The following is a 14,260-nucleotide window of genomic DNA, read 5'->3' as shown; positions in this document are numbered from 1 at the left end:
ATATAGCAGTGAATTAAGACTTAGAACTTACTCTTGAGGAGGAATGAAACACAGGTACACAAATCTAAGAGTTCACAAAAGAGGCTTATTGGGAAATTGCCTTGTTCCTTCAGAGATGCGGTAGAGGTTTATGTTTCACGGACGCATGAAAATGTCAGATTCCAGTGATGCCTGCTCGCTCCCAGTCGCTCGTTCTTTCATTCAGGCATGTAATATACTAGGCCTAGCTAATGTGTGAGGGGCTGGATAAAACAGTGAACAAAAAAATACTTGGTTCTTGCCAAGGGGTCATCCAGTGTAGTAAAAGGGAAACAGACAACAAATAAAGAACTTAAGCACTATAAAGAAAACAAGGTGCAATGATAGATGATAATTTTTTGTTTGCTTTTTAAAATTTTACTTGAGTTTCAGGTGGTTCTTCGATATCCTTTATTATTAATATAGGAAAGTTATTTTGAATGCTCATTTTTTCTGCTTTTCTCCCCTTCTCTTTATAGCATATATAAAAGGTGGGTGGATCCTTAGGAAAGCCTGGAAGATTTACAATAAATGCTATGTGGACATCAATGCCCTCCAGGAGCTGTATCAGAAGAAGCTAACTGAAGAGCCCTTGCCTTCTGATGCTGCAAATGATAATCACATTGTGACTGAAGGGGTGTCTGAGGAGGCTCTAAACAGACTGAAAGGTGCTGTGAGCTTTGGATATGGCCTTTTTCACCTTTGCATATCCATGGTGCCCCCAAACCTGCTCAAAATCATCAACCTGCTGGGTTTTCCTGGAGACCGCCTACAGGGGCTTTCTTCACTGATGTATGCAAGCGAAAGTAAGGACATGAAGGCCCCTTTAGCTACGTGAGTAGCTATATTGCAATGCTTTGGTAGATAATATAGTGTTGAAAGTAAGTAAACGGCAATCCAACCATTAAAGGAAACTTCAGGTAAAATGCTTGTTTGATTGACATGATGCCATGCTTGATGACTTTCAATGCAGCGCCAAGGACCGTGTTTTTGGTGGAGTTTATAAAAGCTGTCTTTAGGCAACAGGGCACTGTTCTTGTCTTATACATGAGTTCTGTATTTAAACAGGTAAAACGATCCTATTTTTCAAGCTTAAGTGATTTTATAAGCAGTTTTTGTGACCCTGGCCACAGTCACTGAGATTCACAATTCTGATTTTTTGGACTTAAAGGAAACAGATTTGATAAGACATTTCTGTGATTCTGAAATTTTTATCCTTATGTCCTCATATTGGGTGATTTTCCTTGATGATTCTGGTTGGTCCATTGGTGTCTTATATGTGGCTTTGGATATTTTGTGCTATTCCACTAAAGTGAGTCATATCATATTGTTTGGTCTAAGCTTAAATGACAATTACTTAAACACTAGAGTGTACTACTGTCCAGAGCAGGGATCCACCCATTACTCCATCAGTTTGGTAAATAGCTACCATTTGCAATTTGTATAATTTTACCAGACACTGGATGTCCTTTGACATTATATCACTTGTCAAAATGTTTCCAAACAACGTTGATGTCACAGAGAACTTAAGTGAGCTCTGTTTCTCTACTCATGTCAGTACTGAGGAATTTGGATGTTAACTCTTAACCAGCAGTAGCTATTAAAGAGATCATTAATTTCTCACTTCAAAAATGTTTGTGCCTCCCCAAACTCATTAAATTACACAAACAATGGTCCTTTATTAATTTGACTTAACGGATTTGTAACGTATGATAATTTGTCTGGTTGTATCTTTTTCTGAGAAAGAATGGATTGAATTAATAAATGTATATTAGCCTGATCAAAAGAGAACCAAATTTATGAGTATGCTAGAAGCACACATTTACATAAACATTTGTTGTGTTGGTTAAACATTTTTGTTCATTAAAGCAGATCCCAATGAATCTTACCTTGTTTACCTAGTTTAAGGTTGCATTTTTTTTTGAAAGGGATGAATTTGAAGTGACTGGATTTTAAGTAATTTAGTTAGTTGTTTTTTAAAAGTTGTACTTTTTAAAAATTTAAACATATCTTTATTGATTGCAGAGAGAGGAAGGGAGAGGGGAGAGAGAGAGAGAAACATCAGTGATGAGAGAGTCATTGATTGGCTGCCTCCTGCACGCCCCCACTGGGGATCAAGCCCACAACCCAGGCATGTGCCCTGACCAGGAATCGAACCAAGATCTCCTGGATCATAGGTCGATGCTCAACTGCTGAGCACTTAGTTGTTTTTTAAATTGAGCATTCTCAAAGGCCAGAGAAAGGGCCTTTTATCTGGACCTCTCATTTATATTTTAACCCGATTAAGTTTAATTTTGCCTGTGGTTTCTGTATTTAAATTCACATTCTGAGATGTACACCCTAACTTTTGTGAACACAGAGGAAACATTTTCCTTTTGCAAAATGTAATGCTTTCCTTATGAGGGGACAGTAAACTCATGGTAACTAGTTACTGTTTCTAATTTGTGCACTGATGAGTAAGGTGGAGAGATTCGCCTAGAAGCCTCAGCTGTTCTCTTCTCACCTGATGGGAGTATGCTGATTTATATGTGTACTAAAGTTGCAGTTTTCCAAATACTGATAAAATTAACATGGGGCAAGATACTCTGTTTGCATAGTAAGCTTTTGGAGGGAGTGCGCATTGGACGAGCATATGCTGATATTTTAGAAGTAGAAGTACTGTACGCAAAGTCTTTTGCTCAAAGTTTCTCTCCCTCTTCCTTTAGGTTAGCTCTGCTCTGGTATCACACTGTAGTCCGCCCGTTCTTTGCCTTGGATGGCAGTGATAACAAAGCAGGCCTGGATGAAGCGAAGGAAATCCTGCTCAAAAAAGAAGCTGCTTATCCAAATTCTTCCCTCTTTATGTTTTTCAAAGGACGCATCCAACGATTAGAGGTACTGTGCCTTCCCCATTTTTTAAAAAGAAAGCTGCCTGTTGATCTCATCTGTAATTCTCTCTTGGGAACTAGTATCACAATGAGCCCGAATGTCAGAGGGCCGAGGAACAGCTTGTTCTTGTGCCTTTCGTTATATCATTGCTTCAAAAGACTCTTCCAGGAACCTAGGATGTCAGTCCGTTGCCTTCTGTTCGGGAGACATGGGTGAAGCAGGGGTGAGATTCCTTGTGGGTAATGAGATGAGACTGGTATACTCTGAGCTGCAGGCAGGGGAGCATTAGAAAGTCTCTTAGTTGAAGAACACAAAATACATTTTTTTCCTCTTTCTTGGAATTACTAATAATCTACTTCTAAATTTTCATTTTGGCTAACAATTGATTTTTATACACAAGTCACTACGTTAAATGTCAAGGACAGCATCAGCTTTGAAGTCATAGTAGCTTTTATTTTTTGTGTGCTTCATTTGGCTGCGTACTGTGCCCGGAGTGTCATACATGCTATCCCATTCAGTCCTCAGAACTACCCTATGGCATAGATGTGAAATTGTCATCAGCGTTTTATAGAAAAGAAAAGGGATCCCAGAGGGCTTCAGATGACTTCCCGAGCTCACCCAGCGAGTGAGGCCAGGCTCTCTGATTCCAGAAACAGAACATGCCCTGACCTTGGAGAGGGGGTGAGGGGCCAGGTTGCTCTACTTCTTTGCACCTTTTTTTGTCTGCTTGGGGACATAAGGATTTGAACAAAAATGAAAATGTTCATGAGAAATCATACATATGAAAGAAGGTGGCTGTGTGCTAGGTGAACCCATATTCTCACCAACAGTTGGTAGTGAGTCAGTGAGAGGTTCTAACAGCCTCTGTCCTGTAGTAGCCAGGCTCTCTGCAGAAGTCAGCCCCAGCAAACTGCACGAGTGCTTTGGAAGATTTTTGCCTAGGAATGTTGTCATGAGCACAGGGATGTTTTGTTCACTCACTTTGTGTGTGTGTGTGTTGGCAGTGGAGTGTATATTATTTCCCCAATAATTTAATTTCTTCATGAAGTACCTCCCGAAATCTGACAACTCCTCTCTTTCAAATATGGAAGTTGTATTTTAGGGATTATACTAATAATTTATCATTGAAGCACAGAAAGCTCACCAGGATGTGAATTATTTAAACCCATGTCCAAGTTATTTTTCTTCTGGTTACCTGGAAACTGGTTTTCTTTGCATTTAGGCTCATGCACCTTCAGTTAGATTTCTCTCTTTTTTTTTCTGTTGCTGTTGTTACCAGGCTAAAGGGGTCTGTATGTCTATACGCATCAACACCCAATAGGACACGAACAGGAGCTTGCAGCAAAGAAAGGGTTTATTTTTAGTAAGTGGACCACGCTCAGAGTCACAGTCCAGCTAATGCTCGAAGACCTGGCTCCCCAGTGGCTTTCTAGTGAGTGGGTTATATTAGGGGTAAAATAATTAATTATGGTAACTAAGGGAGTTAGGATCATGGTCTCTACTGATTGGTTGGCACTAGGGCGAGGGGGTAGTTGATCATTGCATCTGGTCCTGATGTCAGCCATGAGGTCACTTCATTTGTTTTCACTGCTTTACTGGGCCAGGAGCCAAAACACAACTGAGGCCTAGATTGTTATCTTTAGTTAACTAAAAATAACTCTGTCTTTGTGGTCAGCAGACCCAAGGCTTTGTGTCTAAGATTATTTGATGTTGAACAAAATAGAAACAGACTCATAGGTACAGAGAACAGACTGACAGCTGTCAGAGGGGAGAGAGTTGAGGGGCTGGATGAAAAAGATGAAAGGGTTAAGCAAAAGCATCCACAACTCATAAACAACAGCATGGTGATTACCAGAGGGAAAGGGGCATAGGGGAGGATAAAGGGGGGATAAATGATGATGGAAGAAGACGACTTGGAGTGGTGAATGTAATACAGTAGATGATGTATTATAGAATTGTACACCTGAGACCCGTATCATTTTATTAGCCAATGTCACCCCAATAAATTCAATTAAAAAAAATAAATTTTTTAAAAAAGATTACCTGATGCTGATCAGAACCTCATCGTCCTGAGAGCTTAATGATTAAGGAACTGGTCGTGCAGGGGAGGAGGCGGGTGAGTCAGGGTGCTGCATGAGGCCAGTTTGAATCGAAAGAAGGGAGAAAAAGTCATAGTAAAGAAATGAAGTTTCACCCTGGCCAGCGTTGCTCAGTGGTTAGAGCATCAGCCCACCCACGGAAGGGCCTCGGGTTCAGTTGTCGGTCAAGGGCACATACATGGGTTGTGGTTTAGCTCCCTGCCCCAGGTCCAGGCCTGTTCGGGAGGCAACCAGTTGATGTATCTCTTCTCATAACCATGTTTCTCTCTTTTTCTCTCTTTCCCTTCCTCTCTCCCTCCCTCTCTCCTCCCTTCCTTCCTCTATCTCTGAAAAGCAATGGAAAAAATATCCTCAGGTGAGGATTGACCAAAAAAAAGGAAAGAAAAGAAATGAAGTTTCTACACGGTTACACTACCTTAAAAATATAGTTCTGATCAATCTTTTGTTTCAAGGTTAAGGTCCTACGTGTAGGAAAGGATGTTCAGGCTATTAAAGTTTCCCTAATCCCTTGGGTTTGTGCAGGAGGAAATAACACTGTAAAAGGAAATTTTAAATTGACTAAGCCTTCTCACTTCAGTGCTCATTTCTGAAATGAAAGTTTGGGTGCAGGGTAAATGCTTTCCTAGATGTAAATTTCTGAAAAAGAAAACATTATACATCTTGAATAACTCTGAACATGACCCTAAGTTCAGTGTTCAGCCCAGATGCTGGCTGGGGTGAGAGCCTGACATTTACAGCTGTGTGCGGCTTGCGTCAGGTTTTCACCAGAATTCTCTTTATGCCACTGATCAATGAGTGCTCTAAATTGGGTTTTGAAGCTGTTAAATAGAAGTGTCAAAGTCAGGATTTATATTTTGTTAAACTTGCCGTTTTAATTTTTTTATTTAAAACGAAAATTAGCTAAACTAATAACCTTTTAGCTAAACTAATAACCTTTTCCTCCAAAATTGAATTTGGTGCGGTTTTAGTTTGTGCCACAGTTGGTTCCTGTTGGGGACTGAGCAAATGCTAAAGTAAGTCATCGTTCACTGTTGTTGGGACAGTTCTAGCAATGAGGAAGCCACAGTGCCATCAAAAGATTCTTATAAATATGATTTGGGGAGGTACAGGCATTCAGTCTCTTAAGGGAAATAATTGTGATCTGCATGTGGCAGTAGATGTTAGAACTTTTTCTAACATCTGTGAGCAGCTTGCTTACCCAACTGATAGTTTTAAGAAAAAAGACCTATTACTGCTTGTTTAGTAAGCTGTAGCCTGAGGGTCAGTGAACTGTGATGTGTATGTCTGTTTGGCCCTCCCAAAGGCCCAGGGGATGAAAGGATTTTAGGGCTAACTTGAAATATTATTGGTAATACCCTTAAGGCGCCCAGACACTGGTTTTTCATTAATCTTTCCAGCTAACCCTGTAGGCAGCTATCAGGTGGTGACATCCTTGATTTGCAGATGAGGAACTCTGCCCAGAGGCTGTGATTGGCTCTTGTCAAAGGCTTTGTAAGAAACACGCGCGGCTCAGTAGACAAATTTGCTTGCAAATTATCTTTTACTTCTCAGTCGCATTTGGGTCAGAGATAGGGCCCCTTAAGAGCTTTTCATTAACAATCACAGAACATGGTCTGGGGGCTCTAATTTGGGCAGGTGCGTGGTATGACACTGACTTAATGTCTTCAGTGACTCAGAATCTGCAAACTTATTTGAGCAGCTGCTGTTGTGTTCGCTGGCCATCACACAGGGTGACCAGCTCAGTGTGTGCTGGCTAGTTTTCGTTCCTGTACTTGTTATTGTCAAATTATCGGCAATTTGTATGGGGAGATGGTCTTTAACATCTCCATTCCTGTCCTGCCACCTGCGTAGCCCTTATTGTAGTGGCTTCATGATTTGCTGTTATGGCCTAACCTGACGGGAGCAGTGAGTCCTACTTTGGTGGCGTGTGGGGCCCATTTGTGCCTCAGGATGGCGGGTAGCTCTGCTCCCTGGGACTGCACAAGCACATGCGTCGGCCAAGCTGCAGAATTTTCTTTTACTCCCTTGGCTGCTCTCCACTGCGTGTCTGCATGCTCCCACCTCCAGTCTTCTCCATCCTCTTGGTTGTCCTTACTGCCTGTCCTGTCTCGGTTGACCTCTCCCTTGTGACTGTCATGTCGTGAGGAATAAGTTGGTTCTTACAGTACCTAGCATGTGATAAATGCTGTTCAAGTGGTGGTGATCGGAGGGCGGTTATTCTGAGTGCTTACGCCTGGGAAGCAGGGTTGTCACATTTCCTCGCCCTTTTTTCTCCTCTCGGGAGAAATCCCTTTCTTTAGTGTTGAGAGCTGTCAGTAAAGCAAGGCTTGTGATTAGAAAAAATGGGTGTACATGTAGCTATAGGGGCTGTAGGTACTGTACAATTAATATATTTACTTTTCCGTAAATTTCCACAATGTACACAACTACTAGGAAGTTGACCCATGGGTTAAGTAGTAATCTCAGTTTTAAAATGTCAGTTGATAGTTTCGAATTTTTATATTTTTATGAATTTTCATTCAGTTAAGCCTATGGTAGTAAGTCCATTAATATACAAGTGATTATTTTTCTTGCTTATTTAAAAAGTATTAAGAACAAGTTTACATTTTAACAAACTGTTTTTATTTCTCTATAGTCTTCTTTTTTCTCTAAACAATACAGATTTTTATGACTTCCCTCTCTAGTTTTAGCATTCCACTTAGTATGTAATATACAGACACATGTGTTTGGCTTCAAGTGTATACATAATTCCGTATAAACACTTTATGTAGTGCATCTATTTTGCAGTGAAACTAATCGTTAACATTAGTCTATTCATTCATCTGTCTCATAAATGTGCAAATATTTGCATGAATGAAATATAAACATATTCTAATGAAGTTATTATGTAAGCACTTGAGAACTCTTATTATGAAACTGTCTTCTGAGCTTGGACTCATACTTCTTGAATATCCTACATGCTGGCATTTTAAACCTTGGGTTTGGTTTTTAAGAACAGAATTCTGGGCCTAGCACAAGACTGGCCCTCAGTGTATATTTGTTGAATGAATACATGAGTCTGTTGGCAGGAAATCCGCTGATCAATGTGAGTGACATCATTTCTTTGTTAAGAAAGGAAGTTGGTTATCAAGGACTGTCCACTTTTCTTGTGTGGCACCTAAAACCTTTTTCTAAAGCCGATTCCGAGGAAAATACAAAAATGTCTCGACAATAAGAGGACGGCCTCCTACAGAGGGCACCAAATCAGATATTTAAATTCTGATGTGCTGGCTAAAGAAGTGTGACTCAAATGAGTTAAATACATGCAAATGAAGTAAAAAGCAATTGGATTTAAATGACGTCTGTGCCCCTCGCTGGGAGATGGGAAAACGGGAGCCCCCGCTCCGCAGGCTCAGCCCCGTAGGCTCCTGACTAGAACTGCCCCTCAGACTCACAGCAGCTGCAGTGCTGCTCCATGAGGACTAATCTGTTCAGAAGCCGGCCGAGGCCTCGGGCCCCGAGGAAGAAGTTAGGGGGCCGCCGCCTTCTGTGCTTGTGCCCCCACCAGGCGGCCTGTCTCTTCTGAACCTGCCTGCCTTGGCCTTTCTGAGAAACGCCTTCTCTGCGGCCTGCTCCTGTTTTGTCCCCTCCCCCTTCCTGCTGAACAAGGTGTGATAGGATGTGGTTTCTCTCATGAGCAGTGTCTGCAGGGAGCGCTCTGACAGCCGACCCTCCCCATGTTCATGTCCCTGTCCCTTCCCAGAGGATAGGGCTTTCCAGCCCTCTTTTGTTGCCTGTGAAGTTCCGTGTGAAAGGCGTTCACACATCCACCCAGCGTGCGTGGGCCTGTCTCTGGAACCCTTTCCACTTTCCTGCCGGTATCTTCAATTGTCCGAGGCACCATTAAACACTGGCTGTAGTGCTTTCTCTCTAGACCTTTTTAACGATAAAGTTACATTTTGCATCGGTGCTCCCCAGAGTAAGTGGGACGTCTGTGTTGCTTTTAAGCCCATGAGCTCACGACTGTGGCAGGAACAGAAAAGTGGATGTTGGCCCCACTGGTGGTTACTTTATCAGGTGGGGAAGAGACAGAAGGCCCTCGGGGCTGTGGGCAGTAGGGGCCGGGGGAGAGGTGCCAGGCCCAGAGGAGAGGGACCTGCGCTCCTCGTTCCTCGGCTCTGGGGCACGCTGACCCTCGGCAGAGCTGTTTGTTAGCAGCGTTTCTGTGCATCTGCTGATGAGCAAGCCTGCCTCGTGTACTAGAACAGAACAGCGTGCCTTGCCAGCATGATGTAATGTTGTTATTTATAGGAGCAGGAAAAAGGCAATGCAGGAAAAGCAATAATTCCCTGACGTTCTGGTAATTGAAGTCTTCTCTTCCATCCTACGCGGTTCCCTCTATTACCTCAGGCACCAAAAACTTGGGTTGCCGTTTATTATTAGAACTACACAGAATAAGAGATTGATTGATTCTGGTGCAGGAGAGATAGAGGATATCTCTGTCTTTCCTTTCCAGGGAGATAAATTCATATTGTGTGCTTTAACGACTCTTCATTGAAATGAGAAGGTAGCAAAATTGCCAATAAGTTAAATACATTTGCTATTGCTAGACTTAAACTCTGTCTTTACAGGCTGTTGGGTTGAAAAGCCAGTAGAAGGTTAATATTGATTCATATCCCTGAGCTCACTAAATACGCCTGAGAGGATGAGCTTCCCCTTACCTATCTTAGCCCCCGTCCTAAGGGTGGGGTTAAGTGCATGATCTCGTCAGGTGTCCTTGACGTCAGTACTGCTAAATGGATTCTGCTGCTCAGCAGCATTAATGCTGAATCACGGGTAAGTGGGTGGTCACATGCCCTTCTGCGTGCTGCAGGTGACAAGGAGGGCCTCTCGTTTTAAAACGAATACATAATAGTTTATTTTAAGACATTAAGCAACTTCATAGAAATAAGCCAGTGATAATTATGTTTAAATTATTTTGTGATCTTTAATATATACTTATAAGACTATTCAGTTGTGTTTACAAATCTAATGTTTACATGTTAACATAGTTTTTATAAATAACTGGCATGCAGACTATTTAGATTTCCATTGTGTTAATAATTTGATATTTCCCTGTTGGGGATATTGGACTGTTGTTCTTTCCCTTTACCTCGCAATGTTTCACTGTGACAGCAAGTACTGCAGTGAATATCTTAGCATATTTTTCCTTGAGTTATTTCCTTGGGTTATAGCTTCAGTGGTGTCATATCCATGCAGTCAGGCTTCCAATTCTCTGTTCCTCTCTCTTCTGATGCTAATACAGTGGACTCGCCTTGAGGGGAGCCTAGTTTTAGGAAATAGCTCTTCTCGCTTTTACCTACCTCTTGTCCAGAACTCTTCTATGAAATTTTATATTTTCTCATAGTATCATGTTGAACTTCTCTGTTTTTATGATTTTGGACTCACCGTTTTTTGGGCACACTGGTTACTTAAATCTGGGTGGAGTCCTCATTTCCCTCTGGTCTCTTGTAGAGGACTTGTTCGCTCTGGGAATTTGTGGGCATGTCGCCTCAGAGCCTCAGGCTTGGATGTGAATGCAGCATTGTGGAAAGAGCACCGGACTCAGGCTGGATGGAGGTGGTTTCAGCCCTGCCTTAAACAGGAAAACCTTCTGTTTCCGATGGTTGCTTATATATCAGAGAGTTCAGAAGAGCTGGGAGACCTCAGTCAAGCTAGGCAACCGTTCATGGCACTGTTTTTTACCTGGAAAGTTAGGGGGTTGGAATAGATTGGTGTTTTCTGAAGCACCTGCCCAGAGCTCTGCTGTGATGACTGGTTTGTACACGTTCCATGGCAAGAGGTTCCATGCCAGGCCAGTCGGGATATCCGAGGGCCTCTTAGAGACTTGATTTTGCAACATAAAGTTGCAGAGATAAGAGTATGCTGGTATGTATGCTGTGTTTACCCAATTTATTTGACCAGGAAAATTCTTTGTGTGCAGCATCCTATATGATTAGAGGGTTCAGTGTAACACACTTTGAGGGACACTAGGCTAATCATTTTTACGATTTCTTCCAGCTTTCAAGTTTTCTGGTTCTGTGACTATACTAAAAGCTACTTAAACGCCGATACAAGCATATAATGTTTTATTGCCCCTCACTTTCTTGTGCTTTGCAGACAGTGCGGTTTTTTCCTCAAATTGCACGTTTGTGGCAACACTGGGTCTAGCAAGTCTGTCAGCACCATTTTCCCAACAGCATTCGCTCACTTCATGTCTTTGTGTATATTTTGGAAATCCTTGCAGTGTTTCAGACGTTTTCATTATTATATTGGTTCTGGTGATCTGTGGGTGAGAGGCCTTTGGTATTATTATTGTAACATCTCAGCTGATGGTTAGCAGTTTCTAGCACTATAGCATTTTAAATTAAGGTATGTACATTTTTTTCAGACATAATGCTACTGCGCACTTAGTAGACTATAATATAGTGTAAACATAACTTTTATATGCACTGGGAAACCAGAATATTCATATGACTCACTTTATTGTGATAATCACTTTATTGCAGTGGTCTGAAGCCAAATCCGTAACATCTCCAAGATGTGCCTGTATGTGGAATCTCTCTCAACAAAGCTGTTATAAAAATTTCTGTGGTTTTTTTTTTAATCTTCAGAACTACCTACCTGGGTTTATTTCTGCTTTTCACAACTTGTCTTTAATTCCTCTTTGGAAAAATCCACATAACAGCTTGCCCATTTGACATCCTTTACAGAGAATGCCTTTCAGTTCTAGGAAAACTTTTGAAAGTCACTTTGCTGATCGTGGCTTCTGTTTCTCTCACACCAATCTGCACATTTTCGATCTTCTCCCTCTGTTTTCTAGGTTTGTCTGTTTATCTTGAACTGCTATCTTCTTTTGAGTACTGTGACTGTTGCACGCTAGTGTATTCTGTATTTCTGTGGTCTTCGTTTCTCTGAGTTAATTCTTTGCATTATCTCCTTCACTGTTGTGTTTAATTCTTTGATAGCATCTTTAACATAAGCACATTTATTTTAAATTTACTGCTGTTTTCCATATACATTCCTTTTCTGTGGTTTTAAAAGGCGGCATGGTGTGGCTGAAAAAGCATGAGCTCAGCTCAAAATGGGCTTTTCCACTCTGTGGTTGTCCAAACTTTCTGAGCCTGTGTCCTGACTGGAAAAAAAACACAGGGCAGTAACTTCCATGTCAGCCTTAAGTAATGTGACGTGGAGACGGTAAAGTGCATCGTGCTTGGTCAGGGCTTTCCTCGTGCAGACAGAATTGTATCTGTACTGCAAATCCAGTATGAAGCACTTTTCATCACAATTTTTTGTCAAAATAATGTGCATAACTGTTGAGAGACCAAGAAACTGTCGTAACCCTTGCATTATTTAGTCCCTCTACCATCAGTGGTGCGTTTGGTTATGTCACTGATTCTTCAAGGGGGTTACCGTCCATTCCCATGGAGGTGCTGAAAACATAGCTACTCTATTCCATTATTTGCGCGGAATCAGAGTTGTTGCCTATGATGTAAAAGGCCTTCTGGGGGATGCCAGGAGAAATAGAAAAAGGCCCTGCCCCGAAAGAAATTGAAAATAGAATCCTGAAGCTAGCAGTGTGAGTGCATGACAAGGCCGCAAAAGGAAAGGGCCGAATGAGTGGGTGGTCGCTGTGGGTGGGCTGGCTGGGGGGGAGGCCGGCTCTAGAAGAGGCGGGGGGGGGGGGGTGCTGGCTCTCAAGTCGGGACAGACAGGTTCAATTTCGGCGCCTCCACCTCCAACAGTTGCATGGCTTCCGGGAAAGCACACGGATTGTTGAAAAGAGCCACCAAGATTCTGGTCATCTTGCTCGCTCCCGGCTTTCCTCCAGGCTCACTGGCCATTCCTTGTCCATCTTTTTTACTGCTTCCTGCTCACCTACCCAAATTTCTACCAACGCCCCCTGAGGGTATAAATATTCCTGAAAGTCCACAGTTGTTTTGGTTATGAAGTTTAGCACTGAAATCTGGTACTATTGACTAAATATTTATTTTTATTTTTGTTAATTCTCACCCAGGAATATTTTTCCCATTGATTTATTTTTTTTAAGAGAGAGGGGAAGGGGGAAAAGAGAGGAGAGAGAAACATTGATGTGAGAGAAACACATTGATTGGTTGCTTCCTGTACTCGCCCTGACTAGGGCCTGAGCGTGAACCTGCAACCCTTTGATGTGCTGGCCAATGCTCCAACCACTGAGCCACACTGGTCAGGACACTATTGACTAATATTTAATATTCTTTGTAACATTGTGTGCCCACTAAAAGAAAAAAACTATTGTAATTTAATCATTTTTAGTGAGTTATTCCATTGAAAGGTATGGCTTTATAACTAGTACGAACTAGTTATTTACATAATTCTGGAGCATAGAAAATATGGAAATATTTTCTGCACGTCAGCAAGTTCTGGTGTTATCTGATACCAAAGCTCAGAGGAGGGCACTAAAGAAAAAGTATAAGTCAACTTCATTCTAAATATGGAAATTCTAAATAAATATTAGCAAAGCAAATCCAATAATGTATTTCTGAATGCTGTAGTATGACCTAGGAAGGCTTATTTCAAAAAGACAAGCATGGTTCAGCCTCAGGAAACGCATTTCTGTTACCACCGACATTAAGGAATTAACGGATAAAACCATATATTCTTATCAATAGGTGTCCAAGTGGCATTTAATAAAATGTACTTAAAAACAAGCAAGCAAACTATTAGCAAAATGAGAAATAGAAAGAAACGCTATTTGGTAAAAATGGCAGCTACTAAAAGGTGTATCAAGCTGTATTTAATGGTGCAACTTTGGAACATCCTCATTAAAGTGTGAATGAAGCCAGGATTCATGCTGTGCTTGCTGATATTCAGTCTTTTAACTGGCCGTCCTGGCCAAGTATTTAAATCTATTGTAAATTATTTTTTTAAATGTAAAATAACTGTCATTATTTACAAATGAATTTAATATCCCTGGAAAGCCCAAGAAAAAAAACCAATTACAAGCATTCGTAGGAGTGTAATAATGTGACATATGCAAAATCAATTAGCAAAAATTCAAAGTTTCCCTACGTACCAGTGACATCCACTTAGAAAGTAAAATCTCTTTTACAGTTGCCACAAGTATTATAAAGTGCCTAGGAGTGCACCTATCAAGAAAGAAGTCCTAAATAACTGAAAAAACCTGCTATATCTCTGTAGTAACAGTGCAGTAGCTGTTTAATTTGGCAGTAAATATGCTCCATTTAATTTGGCAAACACTTGTGCTTTTGTTCTTT

The 14,260-nt window shown here is 41.4% G+C and overlaps 1 protein-coding gene across 3 annotated transcripts in view; it reads left to right on the top strand.

The window, feature by feature from the left end:
• Positions 1 to 14,260, top strand: part of TTC39C (tetratricopeptide repeat domain 39C) — a 78,518-nt gene that overhangs the window by 44,119 nt on the left and 20,139 nt on the right. For 2 of the 3 annotated variants that reach the window (XM_081148627.1, XM_081148626.1), the window contains exons 5-6: positions 498 to 852; positions 2,724 to 2,892. In XM_081148627.1, the coding sequence (XP_081004753.1) occupies positions 498 to 852; positions 2,724 to 2,892 (524 nt within the window). The remainder of the gene's footprint in view (positions 1 to 497; positions 853 to 2,723; positions 2,893 to 14,260) is intronic. The other variant, XM_081148628.1, reaches the window with a different exon arrangement.

This window comes from Miniopterus schreibersii (genome assembly GCF_964146895.1).
Source record: "Miniopterus schreibersii genome assembly, chromosome: 10".
In the NCBI taxonomy this organism is placed as follows: Eukaryota; Metazoa; Chordata; class Mammalia; order Chiroptera; family Miniopteridae; genus Miniopterus; species Miniopterus schreibersii.
This window is presented reverse-complemented; position numbering and strand designations above follow the sequence as displayed.